The sequence below is a fragment of the Neomonachus schauinslandi genome, chromosome 6 (genome assembly GCF_002201575.2).
Source record: "Neomonachus schauinslandi chromosome 6, ASM220157v2, whole genome shotgun sequence".
Taxonomy (NCBI): Eukaryota; Metazoa; Chordata; class Mammalia; order Carnivora; family Phocidae; genus Neomonachus; species Neomonachus schauinslandi.
In genome coordinates, this window is record NC_058408.1 from 101,030,247 (window position 1) to 101,048,241 (window position 17,995).

The 17,995-nt window shown below is 38.4% G+C and overlaps 1 protein-coding gene across 7 annotated transcripts in view; it reads right to left on the minus strand.

The window, feature by feature from the left end:
• MICU1 (mitochondrial calcium uptake 1) overlaps window positions 1-17,995 on the minus strand; it is a 238,907-nt gene that overhangs the window by 176,485 nt on the left and 44,427 nt on the right. For 6 of the 7 annotated variants that reach the window (XM_021699544.1, XM_021699543.1, XM_021699546.1 and 3 more), the window contains one exon: window positions 1,022-1,183. In XM_021699544.1, coding sequence (XP_021555219.1) covers window positions 1,022-1,182 — 161 coding nt within the window. In that variant the 5' untranslated portion in view covers window position 1,183. The remainder of the gene's footprint in view (window positions 1-1,021; window positions 1,184-17,995) is intronic. The other variant, XM_021699547.1, reaches the window with a different exon arrangement.

Genomic DNA, 17,995 nt, shown 5'->3' on the forward strand with positions numbered 1-17,995 from the left:
TCTTCACTTCTCATCTTCATATTATATCCAATAATAATAGTTAACATTTATTGATAGCTTACTATGTGCCAAGTACTTTCTCCATAAATGATTTTTATTTACAAAGTTAAGTGCCAGGCACTTTTTTAAGCATTTAACATATAATAACTTGGGACACCTGGCTGGCTCAGTTGGTAGAATGTGCAACTCTTGATCTCAGAATTGTGAAATGAAGAGCCCACTTTAAAATTAAATAAAGCAAAATGCTTTTTTTAAAAAACCCCTGGGGCGCCTGGGTGGCTCAGATGGTTAAGCATCTGCCATCAGCTCAGGTCGTGATCCCAGGGTCCTGGGATCGAGCCCCGCATCAGGCTCCCTGCTTGGGGGGGGGAGCCTGCTTCTCCCTCTCCTTCTACTGCTCCCCCTGCTTGTGCTTTCTCGTGCTGTCAAAAAATAAATAAAATCTTTAAAAAATAAAAATAAATAAAAATTGAAAACCCAATAACTCATTTAATCTTTGTAACTACCCTTTGAGATAGGTGTTATCATTATCCCCATTTTACTGTTTATTGACAGAAAGTAGATCAGTGGTTGCTTAGGGTCGGCAGGGATGGATAAAGCAGGATATAACTGCTAAATGGCACGGAGTTTCTTTATGGAGTGATGGAAATTTTTGGAAACAGATAGTGGCGATGGCTGCACAACTTTGTAAATATACTGAAAACCAGTGAATTGTACATTCTAAGTTGGTAAATTATTAAATTTATTCACTTACTATTATATATTATTTATTTATTTAAATAGCTCAGCAGAGGAGACAGGCAGACCTTGAAGCAGAATATTTCCTATTTGTTGCTTTAACACAATAGCTGAATTCTTTGAAACATCTTATCTCATAGACACATATTATCAATGCCAAATGATTTGGGCAAGAAATTTTGGTACAAAGTTAAGCCAGAAATCAATGTAATCCTTTGAGATAACAGAGACAACTGGAAAAATGAAAGCACATGCAGCAAGAGGATCCTCAGCTAACACTCGCCTCTTCCACAGGAGACCGGTACTTGCAGTTACTGCAGATGCTCCCAGGAAAGCCACCATCATTAGTCGTCGCCTCATCTGGGTGGGCTGTGATCCTCCATGGTAACATCGAGAGCCCACAGCCAGTTCTGCCAGTGCAGAAAGGGAGTTAAGACGAAACATTCTGTGGATAAAAAGTAAAAATGTTACTCCTAACTAGTTGTAGCAACAATGATGATGAAATGATGACGATGACAGGATCAATGTCGCCAACAAACATTACGGACTTACTCAATGGCAGACACTAAACACTTTGCAATACCATATAGTATCCAATTTAATCCTCAAAACAACTGTATGAAAAAAATACTACTTATAAACCTGATATATCAAAGTACAATTAGAAGACAAAAAACACAACATGATAACTTGAACAGGAAAAGTTTAAGTAAAGCATTATTAATTATAACAGGGGTAAAATACTAAGGGTTAAAAAGATAACAGATGTAGGGAGCAGCTACTATTTCAAAGGCTGATGCAGAACAATAGGAGAGGAATAAATATGTAACGGGGCCACTCTCAACAGGGCTGAGATACAGGCCCGTGGTGAGGACACGGCCATGGATATCTGAGAAATTTACTAAAGTGCCAGGCCATCAGAAGTCACTATAAAGTCATCTAGTAGGAGAATTCAACATTCCAGTGGAACTCAGGAAAGTACCCATGGGGAGATGTCAGAGTATGGAACTCCCTGGGAAACTGCATTTGGGAGTACTGCTGCTAAAACTCCCTACGGGTTGAGAGTCCCAGGGTGTCCCACACACTGCTGGCCACTGTGTGCTACAATGCATACAAGAATCAGGAAGACAAACTTCTTCCTTCTTTAGTCTCCCTCTAGCCCTTCTACTGACAAACCTTAACAAAAGGTGGCAAGAGAGAAATTTCCAGTCACAAAAAGGACATTGAAGGAGGAATTTAGAATTGCAAAGCAACAGATTTATAAGTGGCACAAACCATTTTGAAGATGTGGGAACTGAGATACAGTGACTTGCTCTAGAGTATGCAGCTAGAAGTAGATCCAGAATCTAAAATAAATGGACTAACATGAGAACCCAGGTTCTGGACAGGTTCTAGGACACTTTGCTGCCCCCCCTACCTTGTGATGATACTGTTTTTGTTAAAGTAATTTAAGCTTTAATTAAATCTTTTTCATTCCTAGGTCCTTGGAAGGCCTCCTACCCACTAAATTCTTTTTTTTTTTTTTTTTAAAGATCTTATTTATTTATTTGACAGAGAGAGAGAGAGAGAGAGGGAACACAAGCAGGGGGAACAGCAGAGGGAGAGGGAGAAGCAGGCTTCCCGCAGAGCAAGGAGCCCAATGCGGGGCTCGATCCCAGGACCCCGGGATCATGACCTGAGCCGAAGGCAGACGCTTAACCGACTGAGCCACCCAGGCGCCCCCCCCACTAAATTCTTTAGTTTCATATTTATAACTTCACCTGTTCCTCTCATTGTTTAACTCAGAAATATCTGTATTAGGTCATACTATCGTTCAAAAAACATTCACTCTCCCATCCCCCATCCCATAGGCAAATACAATTTTCCACACTCTTTATTTTGGATATGTATCTTGCCATTGACCTTGCTTTGACCAACAGAATGTGGGCCAGTTCCACAAAGCACTTTTAAGAAGTATTGCTGTTAGCCTTCTTGTGCTCCTACACTCTATGAAGAGAAGATCATGCCCAGGATAGACATGATCCTTCAATCTGGGTTCAATAACGAACGTATCTCAGGCTGGAGCCAGGCAATGTGAAGATCAGCTGAGCCAGCTGAGCACAACCAATCTACAGAATGCTAGTGAGAAATAAATGTTTATGATTATAAGCCACTAAAATCAGGGGTTGTTTACTGCCGCAGCAAAAGCTTAATTCAGCATATAAGAGAATTACTGGGAAGTTCTCATTCAACAAAAATGTTTTGTTTTGTTTTTAAAGATTTTATTTATTTATTTGACAAAGAGAGAGAGAGCTAGAGAGGGAACACAAGCGAGGGGAGTGGGAGAGGGAGAAGCAGGCTTCCCACTGAGCAGGGAGCCCGATGCGGGGCTCGATCATGACCTGAGCCGAAGGCAGACGCTTAACGACTGAGCCACCCAGGCGCCCCTCAACAAAAATGTTTTAAGTTCATACTATTCAGCCCTATGTAAGACCTAAAAAGCCAAAAAGAATTTTACATTCTAATTAGCCAAGATATACATGAAACATTTTCAAGTGATACGTTTCTAAGCTGGTATCCTGAAGAAGTATAAAAATATTAGGGTATAGATATTAGAGAATTAAAAAAATGTTTAAACACCAGGGTAAGACTAGGTCAGCAAAGGCTTTTGTTTAGTTCTGAGACTCAGAATGGTATAAAATTTTGATCAACTCAAAGAAATTTCATGGACAGCCCAAATGACAGGATCAGTTCTGGCACCTCTATAAAGAGAATTGATAGAAAATGATTTTTTCCTCTAGCCAGTATCTTGAGGCCAGAGTATAGTCTTCATTCTTTTATTCCAGCAGGCAGACTGAAAGAAAAAGGGGCATTTCCTCCTGGTTATACGACTTTTTATAGTGGCAATTGATTCAAATCACATAAAGTATTCATTCTCCTCCCCTTTGATTGTCTCCAAGCACAGTTCACTGCTTCCTAATTTAAATTATCTTGGACTTTATACATATCTTCCATGGCAATTAATACATTTGTTCATATGTAAGTCTGCCTTCCCCACTTGGCCTTGCCAAAATTATTTTTTTCCTCATCATAAATATATGGTCTAGTATGGGGCCTCTTACATTATAGGTGTTTAAAACATTTAACTATGTAATGTACTTTCACATGAAAGTAAAGGTACAAATCACACAGGTACTAGCTCCTAACATTTAAATATACTTCTAAGACCCAATATACTAAGAAAAGTATGTCTTTTACCACTTGGGTTCAAATCAAGTTAGATTACTTAGCTGTCTCTTAAGATCATGGAGCCAGTTTCTAACTCCTCTCTGGGACCTATACCTATAATCTCTTAAGTAAACCTTTCCCCTAGCCCTCTTCATTCAACCTAGGCCCAATTTCAAAGTTGGAGCTAAATCCTGTTCTTATGGACAAAGTGGGAAAATAATTATTTTTCTCTCCTACTTCCTATGACCTAAGCTGCAGCAACACAATTCTTATACCCTTCTCCAGCCCCAGAAATCACTCATTTTACTGCACATATTCTACCAAAATATAGCATCAGGAGAATGTCCACTATATTTTCTTTCTGCCTGTCAACAACTGATTCACTTTTTTTTTAAAAAGATTTTATTTATTTAGGGCGCCTGGGTAGCTCAGTCGTTAAGCATCTGCTTTTGGCTCAGGTCATGGTCCCAGGGTCCTGGGATTGAGCCCCACATCGGGCTCCCTGCCAGGCAGGAAGCCTGCTTCTCCCTCTCCCACTCCCCATGCTTGTGTTCCGTCTCTCGCTGTGTCTCTGTCAAATAAATAAATAAAATCTTTAAAAAAATAAAAATAGGGCGCCTGAGTGGCTCAGTTGGTTAAGCGACTGCCTTTGGCTCAGGTCATGGTCCTGGAGTCCTGGGATCGAGTCCCACGTCGGGCTCCTGGCTCAGCGGGGAGCCTGCTTCTCCCTCTGACCCTCTCCCCTCTCAGGCTGTTTCTCTCTCTCAAATAAATAAATAAATAAAATCTTTAAAAAAAATAAAATAAAATAAAAAAAATAATAAAAATAACATTTTCCAAACCCACAGTGCATTCAGATACATAGCATTGCTTTTGTCTATCATAAAAATGAATACTCTGGTTTCTCTTCAGATCAAATAAATCTTTCTCCTTATAATAAAAATGAGTACAACTGAAACATATATATGGAGAAAACATTATTCATCACTGACAACAGAAAGAAAAGAGCACTCAGAAGTTTTCAATGTGAAAGGCAAATAACATAACCAGTTCAAAAGTTGGAACAGGCAAGGAATGTGTAAGACTGTAAGATAAATTCACAATTAATCAGATATTCTCCATAAATACACATATGTCCAAAAAATAGACATCTCATAAATAGACATATGTTCACCAATGTAATAAACCCATTTTTCAGTAAAAAAATATAAACACACATATGATCAAATAGGTAAGCTATAATCACTTGAAAAGGTCATTTGAATTCTGGACTGAGAATTCTGATCATATATACAACAGGAAACTAGTACATGGAAAAGAACGTGATGAAAGTATTTTCTGGAAGAATACCTACTTACCAGTAGTGAACAGAATAAACTGCAAACAACAAAGGCAGAGAGAGGTAATGGCAGTAGTGAGTACAGCCAGAAGGCAATTAATAACCTAAAATATTGGGTGATAAGTGCCTAGACGGTAAGTACAGAAACCAGAAATAAAATAAAATATCCAAAGAGACAAACCATCAGATATCACTGTCCAACACACATTAATATGTAAGTGTGAAGGAGATATGGAAGATAGAAAGGAGAAAGAGATTAAAACAATAATAACACTAAGTAGCGGATGGTAGAAAGTGAAATGAAATAGGAATCCAACGACCAATGACCTAATCTCAACTCTAGGACTAAACAGCTGTGCACAAAGGAAGCTTACTCTTTCTTAAGGAAGAATTTGATAAAATGAGAGAATTGCCTAATTGAGCTTTAGGGTTCTTTTTATCTCTTAAAGCTCTCTAATCTTGGTGAAAAGCTATATGGCAAAGTTTAATCTATTTCATTCGAGGTTGGGGGGAGTAAGATCATATCATATAATCAAGATTTATTAGTGTTGAGAATCCACATCCGTATGCTCTGGTGCTAGAAGATTTTAAATTTTGAAAGTTCTGAGTTCTACTAACAGTCTACTTACATTTTGATGTTGCAATTTAAATGTTACTGTCTACATCTCATTTCACCACTGGCTTTAATCTCATTCCCCAAAGTACACACATCAAAGGATGTATCTAGGGCGCCTGGGTGGCTCAGTCGTTAAGTGTCTGCCTTCAGCTCAGGTCATGATCCCAGGGTCCTGGGATCAAGTCCCACATCGGGCTCCCCGCTTGGCGGAGGGCCTGCTTCTCCCTCTCCCACTCCCCCTGCTTGTGTTCCCGCTCTTGCTGTCTCTCTCTCTGTCAGATAAATAAATAAAATCTTAAAAAAAAAAAAAAAGATATATCTAGGGGCGCCTGGCTGGCTCAGTTGGTAGAGCATGCAACTCTTGATCTTGGGGTTATGAGTTCAAGTCCCACGTTCAGTGTAGAGATTACGTAAAAAATTTAAAAATATTAAAAAAAAGATATATCTATTCATCTTCTTTAGGGCAATTTTCACAGATGCCAAGTAAACAAAGGAAAAAAAAAAACTGAGAAAAGTCTCTATTATAATTTAATTCCTAACTTTGTAGTGAAGAAAGAGTGTAACTAGTTGAATGTATTAATTTTTGATGAGAGACCACGTGAACAGATTTAAGGAGATCAGCTTTCCAACTGAGTCTGGAAAATTGAGTAGGCCAACTGGCAGCAGTTATGCAGTAATGAAGCATGTTTATGAGAAGGATTAAATTAAACTACAAGGAGTGCATTTTTCTTCCCTAACAGTACCTCCCTGCCAACCCAACAGGCATGCCTCTAAAAAGTAGCTTTCATGGGAACTGAAAAAAGATGAAGAGGTATTTCTAACCAAGAAATGTCAAGGGAGGCAAGTGAAACCTAATTTTGTTACCAAAGGAAAACATTATCTCTCTAACAAGACACAGAACAAGATTTTTAAAACCTGTAACAACATAACATTGCTGTGTTTCTATATTATTTTAAGACTACTAAGCTTAATACACTGCTTTTGATAACTTTCAAAGGGTCACAGGACCAAGAAATCATCTAATTCAACATCTTTCTTTTATAGATAAAGAAATGGGATCCAGATAAGTTATGTGGTTTTCTCACAGCTAATTAGTACAAAAACTTACAATAAATCCTAGAATTCTTGATTCCCAAATAATCTAAAGGGGAAAAAAACTTTTTAATAACTGTTCTCAGCAAAATAAATGTAATAGCCACACTCCAAAAAGAGATCAAATGCCCAACTACAGAAAAACAATAGTATAACATAATACAATGTAATATAAATATTAAATATGCTAATCATAAAATACTATTATTATTATTTTTAAAGATTTTATTTATTTATTTGAGAGAGAGAGAGCGCATGAGAGGGGGATCAGAGGGAGAAGCAGACTCCCTGCTGAGCAGGGAGCCGGATGCGGGACTCGATCCCGGGACTCCAGGATCATGACCTGAGCCGAAGGCAGTCGCTTAACCAACTGAGCCCCCAGGCACCCTCATAAAATATTATTAAATTATTTCATAAACCAACAGAAACTTGGCTAAAGAAATTAAAAAACAGTTGGAAAAAGAAGTAAAAATGGCTCTGAGAACTATGAAAAGATACTCAATCTCATTAATAATAAGAGAATGCATATTAAAACTCTACTGAGATACTGCTTTTCACTCATCAAGCTGGCAAAAAATCCAAAAGTTTGAAAACACACTTACTGGCAATACCATAGAAATGGCACTGCTAAGGAATGTGTAAGCTGGTACAATGTACTTCCTAAAAGAAAAAGAAAATGGTACAATCTATGGAGGGCAATTTGGCAATATCCATTAAAATCATCCATATAAAACTGCATATAGTGACCCAGCAATTGCCACTTCCGATAAAATATCCTAATGATATACTTGCACACCTGTCAAATTATACACACACAAACACAGTTATTCATTACATCATGGTTGGTAACAGCAACAGATTAAATCTACCTCAGTGTTCACCAGGAGAGGACTGGCTAAACCATGAAAAAAGATACAAGGCAATACCATGTAGCAATAAACAGGGAATGAAAGAACTTTGTATGGATTTGAAGAGTTTCATGACATACTGTTATCTTAAAAAAACCAAGTTGTGGAATAGCATATATGATATGCTACACTTTTACATAAAATGAAGAGAAATAAGAATGCCTATTTGTGGAGCACCTGGGTGGTTCAGTCGGTTAAGCATCTGCCTTCAGTTCAGGTTATGATCCCAGAGTCTGGGATCTTTAAAAAAAAAAAAAAAAAAGCAACATCTGCTAATTCTGAGGCCAAGATAAATTTCTGAGATCTACCCAAATTTGGCCACCAATGAAATTTAGACCTTAGTTAAATAAAACTTCAAGGTTCCAAAGTGTTTAGTTTACATGAACTAAGAGCCTGAGAAAATAAGAACCTAGTGTCCTTTCTATCTGTGTTTCCACGATCTAATATAACATCTGGCATACGTAATATATGTACGTGATGGTTCAGTGCACTCTGTGAAACTGCACTATGATTGCTCTTTGAGAACTATGTTGTAAAATCAGTGCTATCGGGGATGCCCACAAGGATTCACCCTATTCATCCCAGTGGCAGCTATATACTGACCCCAGAACTGAAGGCCATCAGAGCCTCAGCCATTAAGTATCTAACTTATATATTTAACTCCCCTTTATTCTATTTCCATGCTTACTAAATATGTCATGATTCTAATTCAGCTTCCTGTTTAGATTGCCTTCAAAGACAGAACATGCTGATCAGAAGATGAGAGTATCCTAGTTCTCATGCCAGCTGTATTTCTCATGGTAAATTAATAAATTGGCAATCTGGTTTAATCTCCTATGATATTAGTTTGCCTTAAAAAGCTTCTCTGAATCTGATCAATTCCAATATGTAAGTTACAATTTGGTGACTTTCAAGGTTCAAGGACCAGACCTTGCACCATGGGGACATCTTGACCCTCTGCCTTGCCATTTCATTCAAATTTCCACCCTGGAACAGATGCCAGTGAAAATGTCCCAAAAGTTTTGTATGGCCAGAGTCACTGAACCTAGGGAACCACACTCACCTTTTCCTTTTTCCCTATGTAATGAAGTTAGGGGAAGGCAATAAAAGAAGAGTCTAAAAATGGTAAAATTATGGGAATATTGATTTGCTGGACATGATACAGAATTTTGAATAGAATAAGCAAGACTACTTGCATTTTTGTTTACAAGTAAGATAGGAATACATTTTTATTATCAAAAATGTCATTGTAGGGGCGCCTGGTAGGCTCATTCCATTAAGCGTCTGACTCTTGATTTTGGCTCAGGTCATGATCTCAGGGTCCTGGGATTAGCACTGGGCTTCTCACTCAGTAGGGAGTCTGCTGCTTGTCTCCCTCTCCCTCTGCCACTCCCCTTGCTCATGCTCTCTCTCTCTCAAATACATAAATCTTTAAAGAAAAAAAGTAATTGTAGGGGCGCCTGACTGACTTGGTTAAGCATCTACCTTCGGCTCAGGTCATCATCCTGGGGTCCTGGGATCGAACCCCGTTTTGGGCTCCTTGCTCAGCAGGGAGCCTGCTTCTCCCTCTCCTTTTACCTGCCCTTCCCTCGCTTTTGCTCTCTCTCTCTCGTTGTCAAATAAATAAATAAAATCTTAAGAAAAAAGTCACTGTACAGAAGTATAAAAAAGAAACTATGTCTTATTTTTCATATTTCTGAAATCCCACCACTCTCCCTAGAAGTAAACTCAGAAAGAAGTTTGTATCTTTCCTGAAATGTTCTATTTGTTTACATATAAACAATATTCCACATATATATGTATACTCAAATACTCAGCATTTGGAATACTTTGCATTATCCTTTTTATATAATGGAATCATATCATACACATTTGCAAATTTTTAAAACTTAATACAACTTAAAAATCATTCCAACAAGAGATAGTCTTTTTAACTATAACAGAGTATTTCATTCTATGATTATTCCACAATTTAACTATTTGGCAGTTAATACATAATTTAACTATTTGGCAATTAATCCTAAATTAATTAAGGATATTTCCATACTTTGCCATTACAAACATGCTACAGAGACTTTTCCTGTGCATTTATTTTTATTCAAGTATATCTGTGGGACAGATATCTACAAATGAAACTGCTAAAGTAATGTGTGAAGGGCCTGGGTGGCTCAGTCGGTTAAGCATTTGACTCCTGATTTTGGCTCAAGTCATGATCTCAGGATCGTGAGATCAAAGCCCCTATTTGGCTCTGTGCTGGGCAGGGAGCCTCCTTAAGATAATCTCTCTCCCTCTCCCTGCCCCACCCCACTCTCTCTCTCAAAAAAAAGTAATGTAATGTGATCATTTTTAACTTTGATAGATCCTATCAAATTACCCTTCAAAACTGACTTTCCCATTTACATACCACCAACAGTATATGAAGGTACTTCTTTCCCTGTATTTGCTAGTACCAATCTTTTCAATTTATACGGTGGATTAAAAAATGACATCTAATTTAATTTGTACATTCCTTATAGTAATTGAGTTTGATAATCTTTGTTTAGTTTTCAAGAGTCCATCCCTATTGTTCTGAGGGCTATTAGAATACTAAGCTGTATTTATTTTCTTTTGTTCCAGTCATATTCCCAGCCCTGAGGTTTCATCTTTCCTTCTTCCTAAAAAAAGGGACATTTTTTTCAACCAGATTTATTTTAGATATAAAATATTTTTATGTCAGATGCAATATTGACACTAATCCATCCAATGTTATTTTTTAGTAGAATGTTTTTATTAACCAAAAAAAAAAAAGGATAAAACTTTCTCATTATGAACCATTTCGATACTTTTCCAATTCAATCTGACTGAGCTCTACCAGAGCTGACTGGGAAGATATTTTTCCATCTAACATTTGTTTTCTAATGGCTGGTTATACTTCCAAAATACTTGACTGGAGTATGCATTCATTACATTATTGAAAAGAATAATTTAATTTTTTTTTTTTTAAAGTAGGCTCCATGCCCAACGTGGGGCTTGAACTCACAACCCTGACATCAAGACCTGAGCTGAGATCAAGTTGGATGCTTAACCAACTGAGCCACCCAGACACCCTAAGAATGATTTAATCTAAACAGCAACAAAGGTCTCAAAAATATTCAACAATTGTTTCACCTTTACACACTACTGGAAAATGAGAATACACATCATTCTGCTGTCATATTTATCCTTTTGAAAACAGAAAAAATGACAAATGAAATTTTGAATGAATTAAAATGGTTAAAAAAAATGCAAGAAGCTATACTAAAAATACGGTATGCCCAATTCAACTGCAGTATAGTGACATAACACAGATGGACGCACTTTTTCTTAATTTTACTAAAGCTACAACCTAGAACAACTTATTAAATATACACTAGGCAGTAGTGCAAATATATTTATTTCACTGATATTTGCAGTACTTCTTCTTTGCAAAGGGCATGTTATTCCCAAAACATGTGCAAACTATGAAAAACAATAGCTGCCATGAATATAGAAGAATAAATAACAAAAAATAAGCATCTACTACTGCTAGATTTAAGACTTCTGGACTTTTGAGAGCAGATTTAAGTAGTTTCAGATTAGCCAGTTGAGTTATTCCTACAGTACTGCAGACTACAAAATTATTGTAGTTAATATATTTTCAAAATGGATTTCATATTCATAATTTATATAGTCAAAGAACTCACTAAACTGGGCTTCTGTATCTGCATGGAAGCCAAAACTTGATTCCTGTGCCTAATACAATACACAAAGTCTAATATTAATACTTTGGGCATTAAACACATTTAAATATTTATTGATTTAAACAGAAATTTAAGTTCACTAACCATAAATAATTATAAATATGATGACTATATAATAGGCTATTGGACTAGAAATGAGGAGATTCAAGTTTTGGCTTAGTTTTTTCATTGTTTCTACAGGTCTTTTTTTTTCTTCAAGATTTTATTTATTTGACAGAGAGAGAGAGAGTGAGAGCAGGAACACAAGCAGGGAGAGTGGGAGAGGGAGAAGGAGGCTTCCCGCCGAGCAGGGAGCCCGATGTGGGACTGGATCCCAGGACCCTGGGATCATGACCTGAGCCAAAGGCAGACGCTTAACGACTGAGCCACCCAGGCGCCCTGTTTCTACAGGTCTTAACATGAAAAACTATTTGTATACTATTCCTCAGCCCAGCCCTTCTTAACTTTTACCTCATCTGTAAAAGTTATGTAAAACCATTATCACTCTTGATTTCTTCCTTTAAATTCCTGTAGAATTAACATTCTGTATCACTACTCTGGTACCTGACTTAAGAAATAATTTTAATGTATACCTGTCCACTTGCCCAGGAGACTGCAAATCTAAAGGCAGGAAGTATGTTTTAGGCTTCTTAGTATCCCCAGTGCCAATTAATGAATTTAAAATTATTACTAACAGTAGTAACAAGCATTACTGGTCAATTACACAAGCAGATACAGAGAACTTAGGTTCTCTTTCTAGCTCTAGCCTGCTATGGGACCAGTAAAAGTTTGACCCTCTCTGAGACTGCACTCTGGGAGATGCAGGGCACAGGTGGTATTTATTTCTAAGTTTTTGGGCGCCTGGGTGGCTAAGTTGGTTAAGCGGCTGCCTTCGGCTCAGGTCATGATCCCAGGGTCCTGGGATCGAGTCCCACATCGGGCTCCCTGCTCAGCGGAGAGCCTGCTTCTCCCTCTCCCTCTGCCTGCCTCTCTGCCTACTTGTACTCTCTATGTCAAATAAATAAATAAAATCTTTAAAAAAAAAAATTCTAAGTTTTTTTCTGGCTTTAAGAGTTCATTTCAGAAAAACAAAATGTAAAAGTATTTTGTACTTTTTGGAAGAAGAAAGCCAGCCTGAGTGGTTATTAATGAGACAACATCACCATTAGCCTCAGTAGCTGAGGCAAATTTCACATAATCCAAAATGTCCAACTGCCATTATTTCATTCAAGTCATTAGCTATGTATTTATTGAGCAAGGTATGGTGACAGCAGTGCAAAAGGCACAAAAATGAGCAAGACATAGTCTGCCCACAAACACCTCATCATTTGGTAGTGGACATAAAACTATTCGAATATCCATTATGCAAAGGATGAAAAAATGTAAGGGCTGCGAGAACATTATTATTATTATTTTTTAAAGATTTTATTTATTTATTTGACAGAGAGAGACATAGCGAGAGAGGGAACACAAGCAGGGGGAGTGGGAGAGGGAGAAGCAGGCTTCCCGCCGAGGAGGGAACCTGATGTGGGACTCGATCCCAGGACCCTGGGATCATGACCTGAGCCGAAGGCAGACGCTTAACGACTGAGCCACCCAGGCGCCCTGCGAGAACATTATTAACAGGGATTCAAAGAAAGGAAAAATTACATTAGGTTGGTAGGTGGAAAGGGCTCAAGAAAAGCTCCGAGGAAGAGTATTTACTTAGAGTAGGAAAAAAATAACCATTTTTTTATACTGTATTATTTGTTTCAGGGGTACAAGTCTGTGATTCATCATTCATACACAACACCCGGCACTCATCACAATACATACCCTCCCCAACGTCCATCACCCAGCCACCGCATCCCCCCTCCCCACCAACAACCCTCAGTTTGTCTCCTAACAGTAAGAGTCTCTTATGGTTTGGCTCCCTGTCTGGTTTCATCTTGTTTCATTTTTTCCTCTCTTCCCCTATGATCATCTGCCTTGTTTCTTAAATTCCACTTATCAATGAGATATAATTGTCTTTCTCTGATTGACTTATTCCACTTGGCATAATACCCTCTAGTTCCATCCACATCTCTGCAAATGGCAAGACGTCATTTTTTTGATGGCTGTGTAATATTCCATTGTGTGTGTGTGTGTGTGTGTGTGTGTGTGTGTACATATATACACACACACCACATCTTCTTTATCCATTCATCTGTCAATGGACATCTGGGCTCTTTCCTTAGTTTGGCTATTGTGGACATTGCTGCTATAAATACTGGGGTGCAGGTGCCCCTTTGGATCACTACATTTGTATCTTTGGGGTAAATACCCAGTAGTGCAATTGCTGGGTCATAGGATAGCTCTGTTTTCAACTTTTTGAGGAATTTCCATACTGTTTTCCAGAGTGGCTGCACCAGCTTCCATTCCCACTAAGCATTCTTTATAAAAGAGTTTGTCTGAATGCACTAGCTTAGAAGCCTTTGTCATATTATCTGAGAAATGGGATAAACTACTAGAAATATAATCTTTACTGCACAACTATGGCACCATTAAAAATGCAACAATATATTGGACTTTAATGATACTGGATAATTTTTAAAATATCTCTCAGATTGAAAGTTCTGCACTGAAGACGACACCAGGATGACTGCCAAAATACAGTAGAGATTAACGCTCACGTCTAGAAAATATACATTTTCATACCTCAAAGTGACAGTACTGACAGAATCAATGAGGAAAGCTATCTCTGTTCCGAGAAGTGAGTATTTTCCAACAGCAAAGAAAGCTATTTTAAATGATCTAGGTGAGAATACAAAGTTAATTTAAGTTATACAAGTCTCTAACAGTAAAAAAAATAATAACCATAGGAAAAAGAATCATCTCACAGAAATGTTAAGTTTGACAAAGAATTTTTGGTACATATTCTTGCTAAATGAAGATGCTATGGAAAAGCAGGTCACTATCCTACAGTAGCAACCTTCTGATACTCTGGGAAATATTCCTTCATCCAATGAGTACCTCCATAGCCACTTTTTTTTTTTTTTTTTTTTTCACGAGAGACAGAGAGAGAGAGAGAGAGAAGAAGAGGGAGAAACAGGCTCCCAAGAAGCAGGGAGCCCGATGCGGGACTCGATCCCAGGACCCTGGGATCATGACCTGAGCCGAAGGCAGACGCTTAACCATCTGAGCCACCCAGGCGCCCCCTCCATAGCCACTTTTTGTGTGCGTATGTGCATGCGTGCGCACATGCGCCCGCACACACGCACACACACACCCACACACCTGACATGTCTGGTGAAGGAAGAAAGAGAAGTGAAGAGTGACAATTTCCCTTCCTGAATAACTGCACAGAAAAACATGTGCAAAGGGAAAAGAAAAAAATAATTCAACCAAAGAAAAAGTCTACTTAAAACTGAAAACAAACCACCCAGAAACTATAGAAACAATGATGACCAATATAAATTTTCTAAAGCTCTAGGATGTGCTAATGTGTTGACATCATGATTAAGCTTTCAATATTTAAAATTTCCATAAAACAGAATCTCTAACTTGATTTTCAATTCAAGTCTTGGAAATTAGGTAGCTGTAGAGTTTTAACGGTTAATACTTTTATTTATTTATTTATTTAAAGAGTTTATTTATTTGACAGAGAGAGACACAGCAAGAGAGGGAACACAAGCAGAAGGCAGAGGGAGAGGAAGAAGCAGACTCCCCGCTGAGCAGGGAGCCCGATGTGGGGCTCCATCCCAGGATCCAGGATCATGATGTGAGCCGAAGGCAGACACTTAACCACTGAGCCACCCAGGTGCCCCTAATACTTTTTTAAAAAAATATTTTATTTATTTATTTGACAGAGAGAGAGGGAGAGAACACAAGCAGGGGGAGCAGCAGGCAGAGGGAGAGGGAGAAGCAGGCTTCCTGCTGAGCAGGGAGTAAGACACGGGGCTTGATCCCAGTACCCTGGAATCATGACCTGAGCTTAAGGCAGATCCTTAACCGACTGAGCCACCCAGGCACCACAATAAATACTTTTAATATACCTCAGAGCCATTAGAAAAATACAGGATGGAAAAATTCAGCTATCAATACGGAAAGTATAAGCATTGCTACAAAAGAAATTAGTGTTGGGGCGCCTGGGTGGCTCAGTCGTTAAACGTCTGCCCTCAGCTCAGGTCATGATCCCAGAGTCCTGGGATCGCGCACTGCATCAGGCTCCCTGCTCCGCGGGAAGCCTGCTTCTCCCTCTCCTACTCCCTCTGCTTGTGTTCCCTCTCTCACTGTGTCTCTGTCAAATAAATAAAATCTTAAAAAAAAAAAAAAAGAAATTAGTGTCAATGAAGTATTAACTTGTATAAAGCAAAGGTGAGGAGGATGTGTAAAAGTGAAGAAGATATGGAACAGTCTAGAAAAAGCATTGTGAAAAAACTTTTTAAAAAAATTTATTTATTTGACAAAGAGAGAGAGCACAAGCAGGGGGAGAAGCAGGCTCCCTACAGAGCAAGGAGCCCGATCTGAAACTCAATCCCAGGACCCTAGGATCACGACCTGAGCTGAAGGCAGATGCTTAATCAACTAAGCCACCCAGGCATCCTGTGAAAAACCATTTTTTACTCTCCACCTCCCCCAAACTCTTAGGTTTATGTTAATTTGTCCAAAACAAAGACACATTTCAATTTTAAGCCCAATCTAAGCCTCACACATTTTACACTTACTTTGCTTTATTTTATAGCAATACCAGCAGTCAAAATCTTAACACATAACATAAAACTTCATTTAAAATGTTTCTGTTTGGGGTGTCTGGGTGGCTCAGATGGTTAAGCATCTGCCTTTGGCTCTGGTCATGATCCCAGGGTCCTGGGATTGAGCCCCACGTCCGGCTCCTGGCTCAGCGGGAACCTGCTTCTCCCTCTTCCTCTCCCCCTGCTCGTGCTCTCTCTCTCTCTGTGTCTCAAATGAATAAATAAAATCTTTAAAAAAAAAATAAAAATGTTTCTGTTTAAACAATTCTTATTATAAGGTTAATCCAGTAAGATGATATTAATATTTGATTATTCACTTGGGACTCTGTAAGCTTAAATCCCCACAGAACGTAAACCTTAATCTTTATCATCAAACCAAAGTATAAAGTGTTAGATTAACTTCTGCTATGATGTATATATGATTTAAAGACAACGGGGCATCTGAAGACAATGGCAGATGCTTACGTCCCAGTCTCACAATATTTTCTCCACAAACAATATAGAATAACAAGGAAAAAAAATAGCTATATGAAAACCATGTCCTCTGCCTAACTTGAAGACAGTCTAAACTTAAAAATATACTAAGTAAAAAAAGAAAAAGAACCAAATCTTGGTGTGTGATCTCATGTGCCTCCCCCATCCCTTTCCTGCCTCAAGGCTTTGTGGTGAAAAAAGTAGACTGAGAATACATGTCAGGAATAATGAAGAAGGGAAACTAGGAATAGGGCCTAAGGTTGATCTGAAAACACAATGGGTGATCTAAGTCCACACTAAGTCTAAAAATGTTTTTTTAATCATTTTATTTTTATCATTGTAGGTGTACTCTTCATTCCCATCCTCTATTTCCCCCATACCCCCACCCACCACTCCTCTGGTAACCATCAGTTTGTTCCCTATAGTTAAGAGTCTGTTTTTTTAGTTTCTATTTTTCCGTTGCTCCTTTATTTCTTAAATTCCACTTGAGTAAAATCATATGGTATTTGTCTTTCTCTGACTGACTTAGTTCGCTAGCTCCATCCATGTCATTGCAAATAACATGGCAAGATTTCATTCTTTTTATGGCTGAGTAATATTCCATTGTACACATATACCACATTGTCTTTATCCCTCCATCCATCAATGGACATTTGGGCTGTTTCCATATCTTGGCTATTCTAAATAATGCTGCTACAAGTATAGGGGTGTGGGGCGCCTGGGTGGCTCAGTGGGTTAAACGTCTGCCTTCAGCTCGGGTCATGATCCCAGGGTCCTGGGTTTGAGCCCCACATCGGGCTCTCTGCTGGGTGGGGAGCCTGCTGCTCCCCCTGCATGTGCTCTCTCTCTCTCCCTCTTTCTCTCTGTCAAATAAATAAAATCTTTAAGAAAAAAAAAAGTACAGGGGTGCATGTATCACTTTGAATTAGTGGGTTTTTTTATTTGGGCGGTAAATACCCACTAGTGTGACTATTGGATTGTAGGGTAGTTCTATTTTTACTATTTTGAGGAACCTCCATACCGTTTTCCACAGTCTCTGTACCAGTTTGCATTCCACCAACAGTGCAAGAAGCTCCTTTTTCTTTACATCCTCACCAATACTTGTTTCTGTTTTTGATTTTAGCCATTCTCACAGGTATAAGGTGATATCTCACTGTAGTTTTGATTTGATT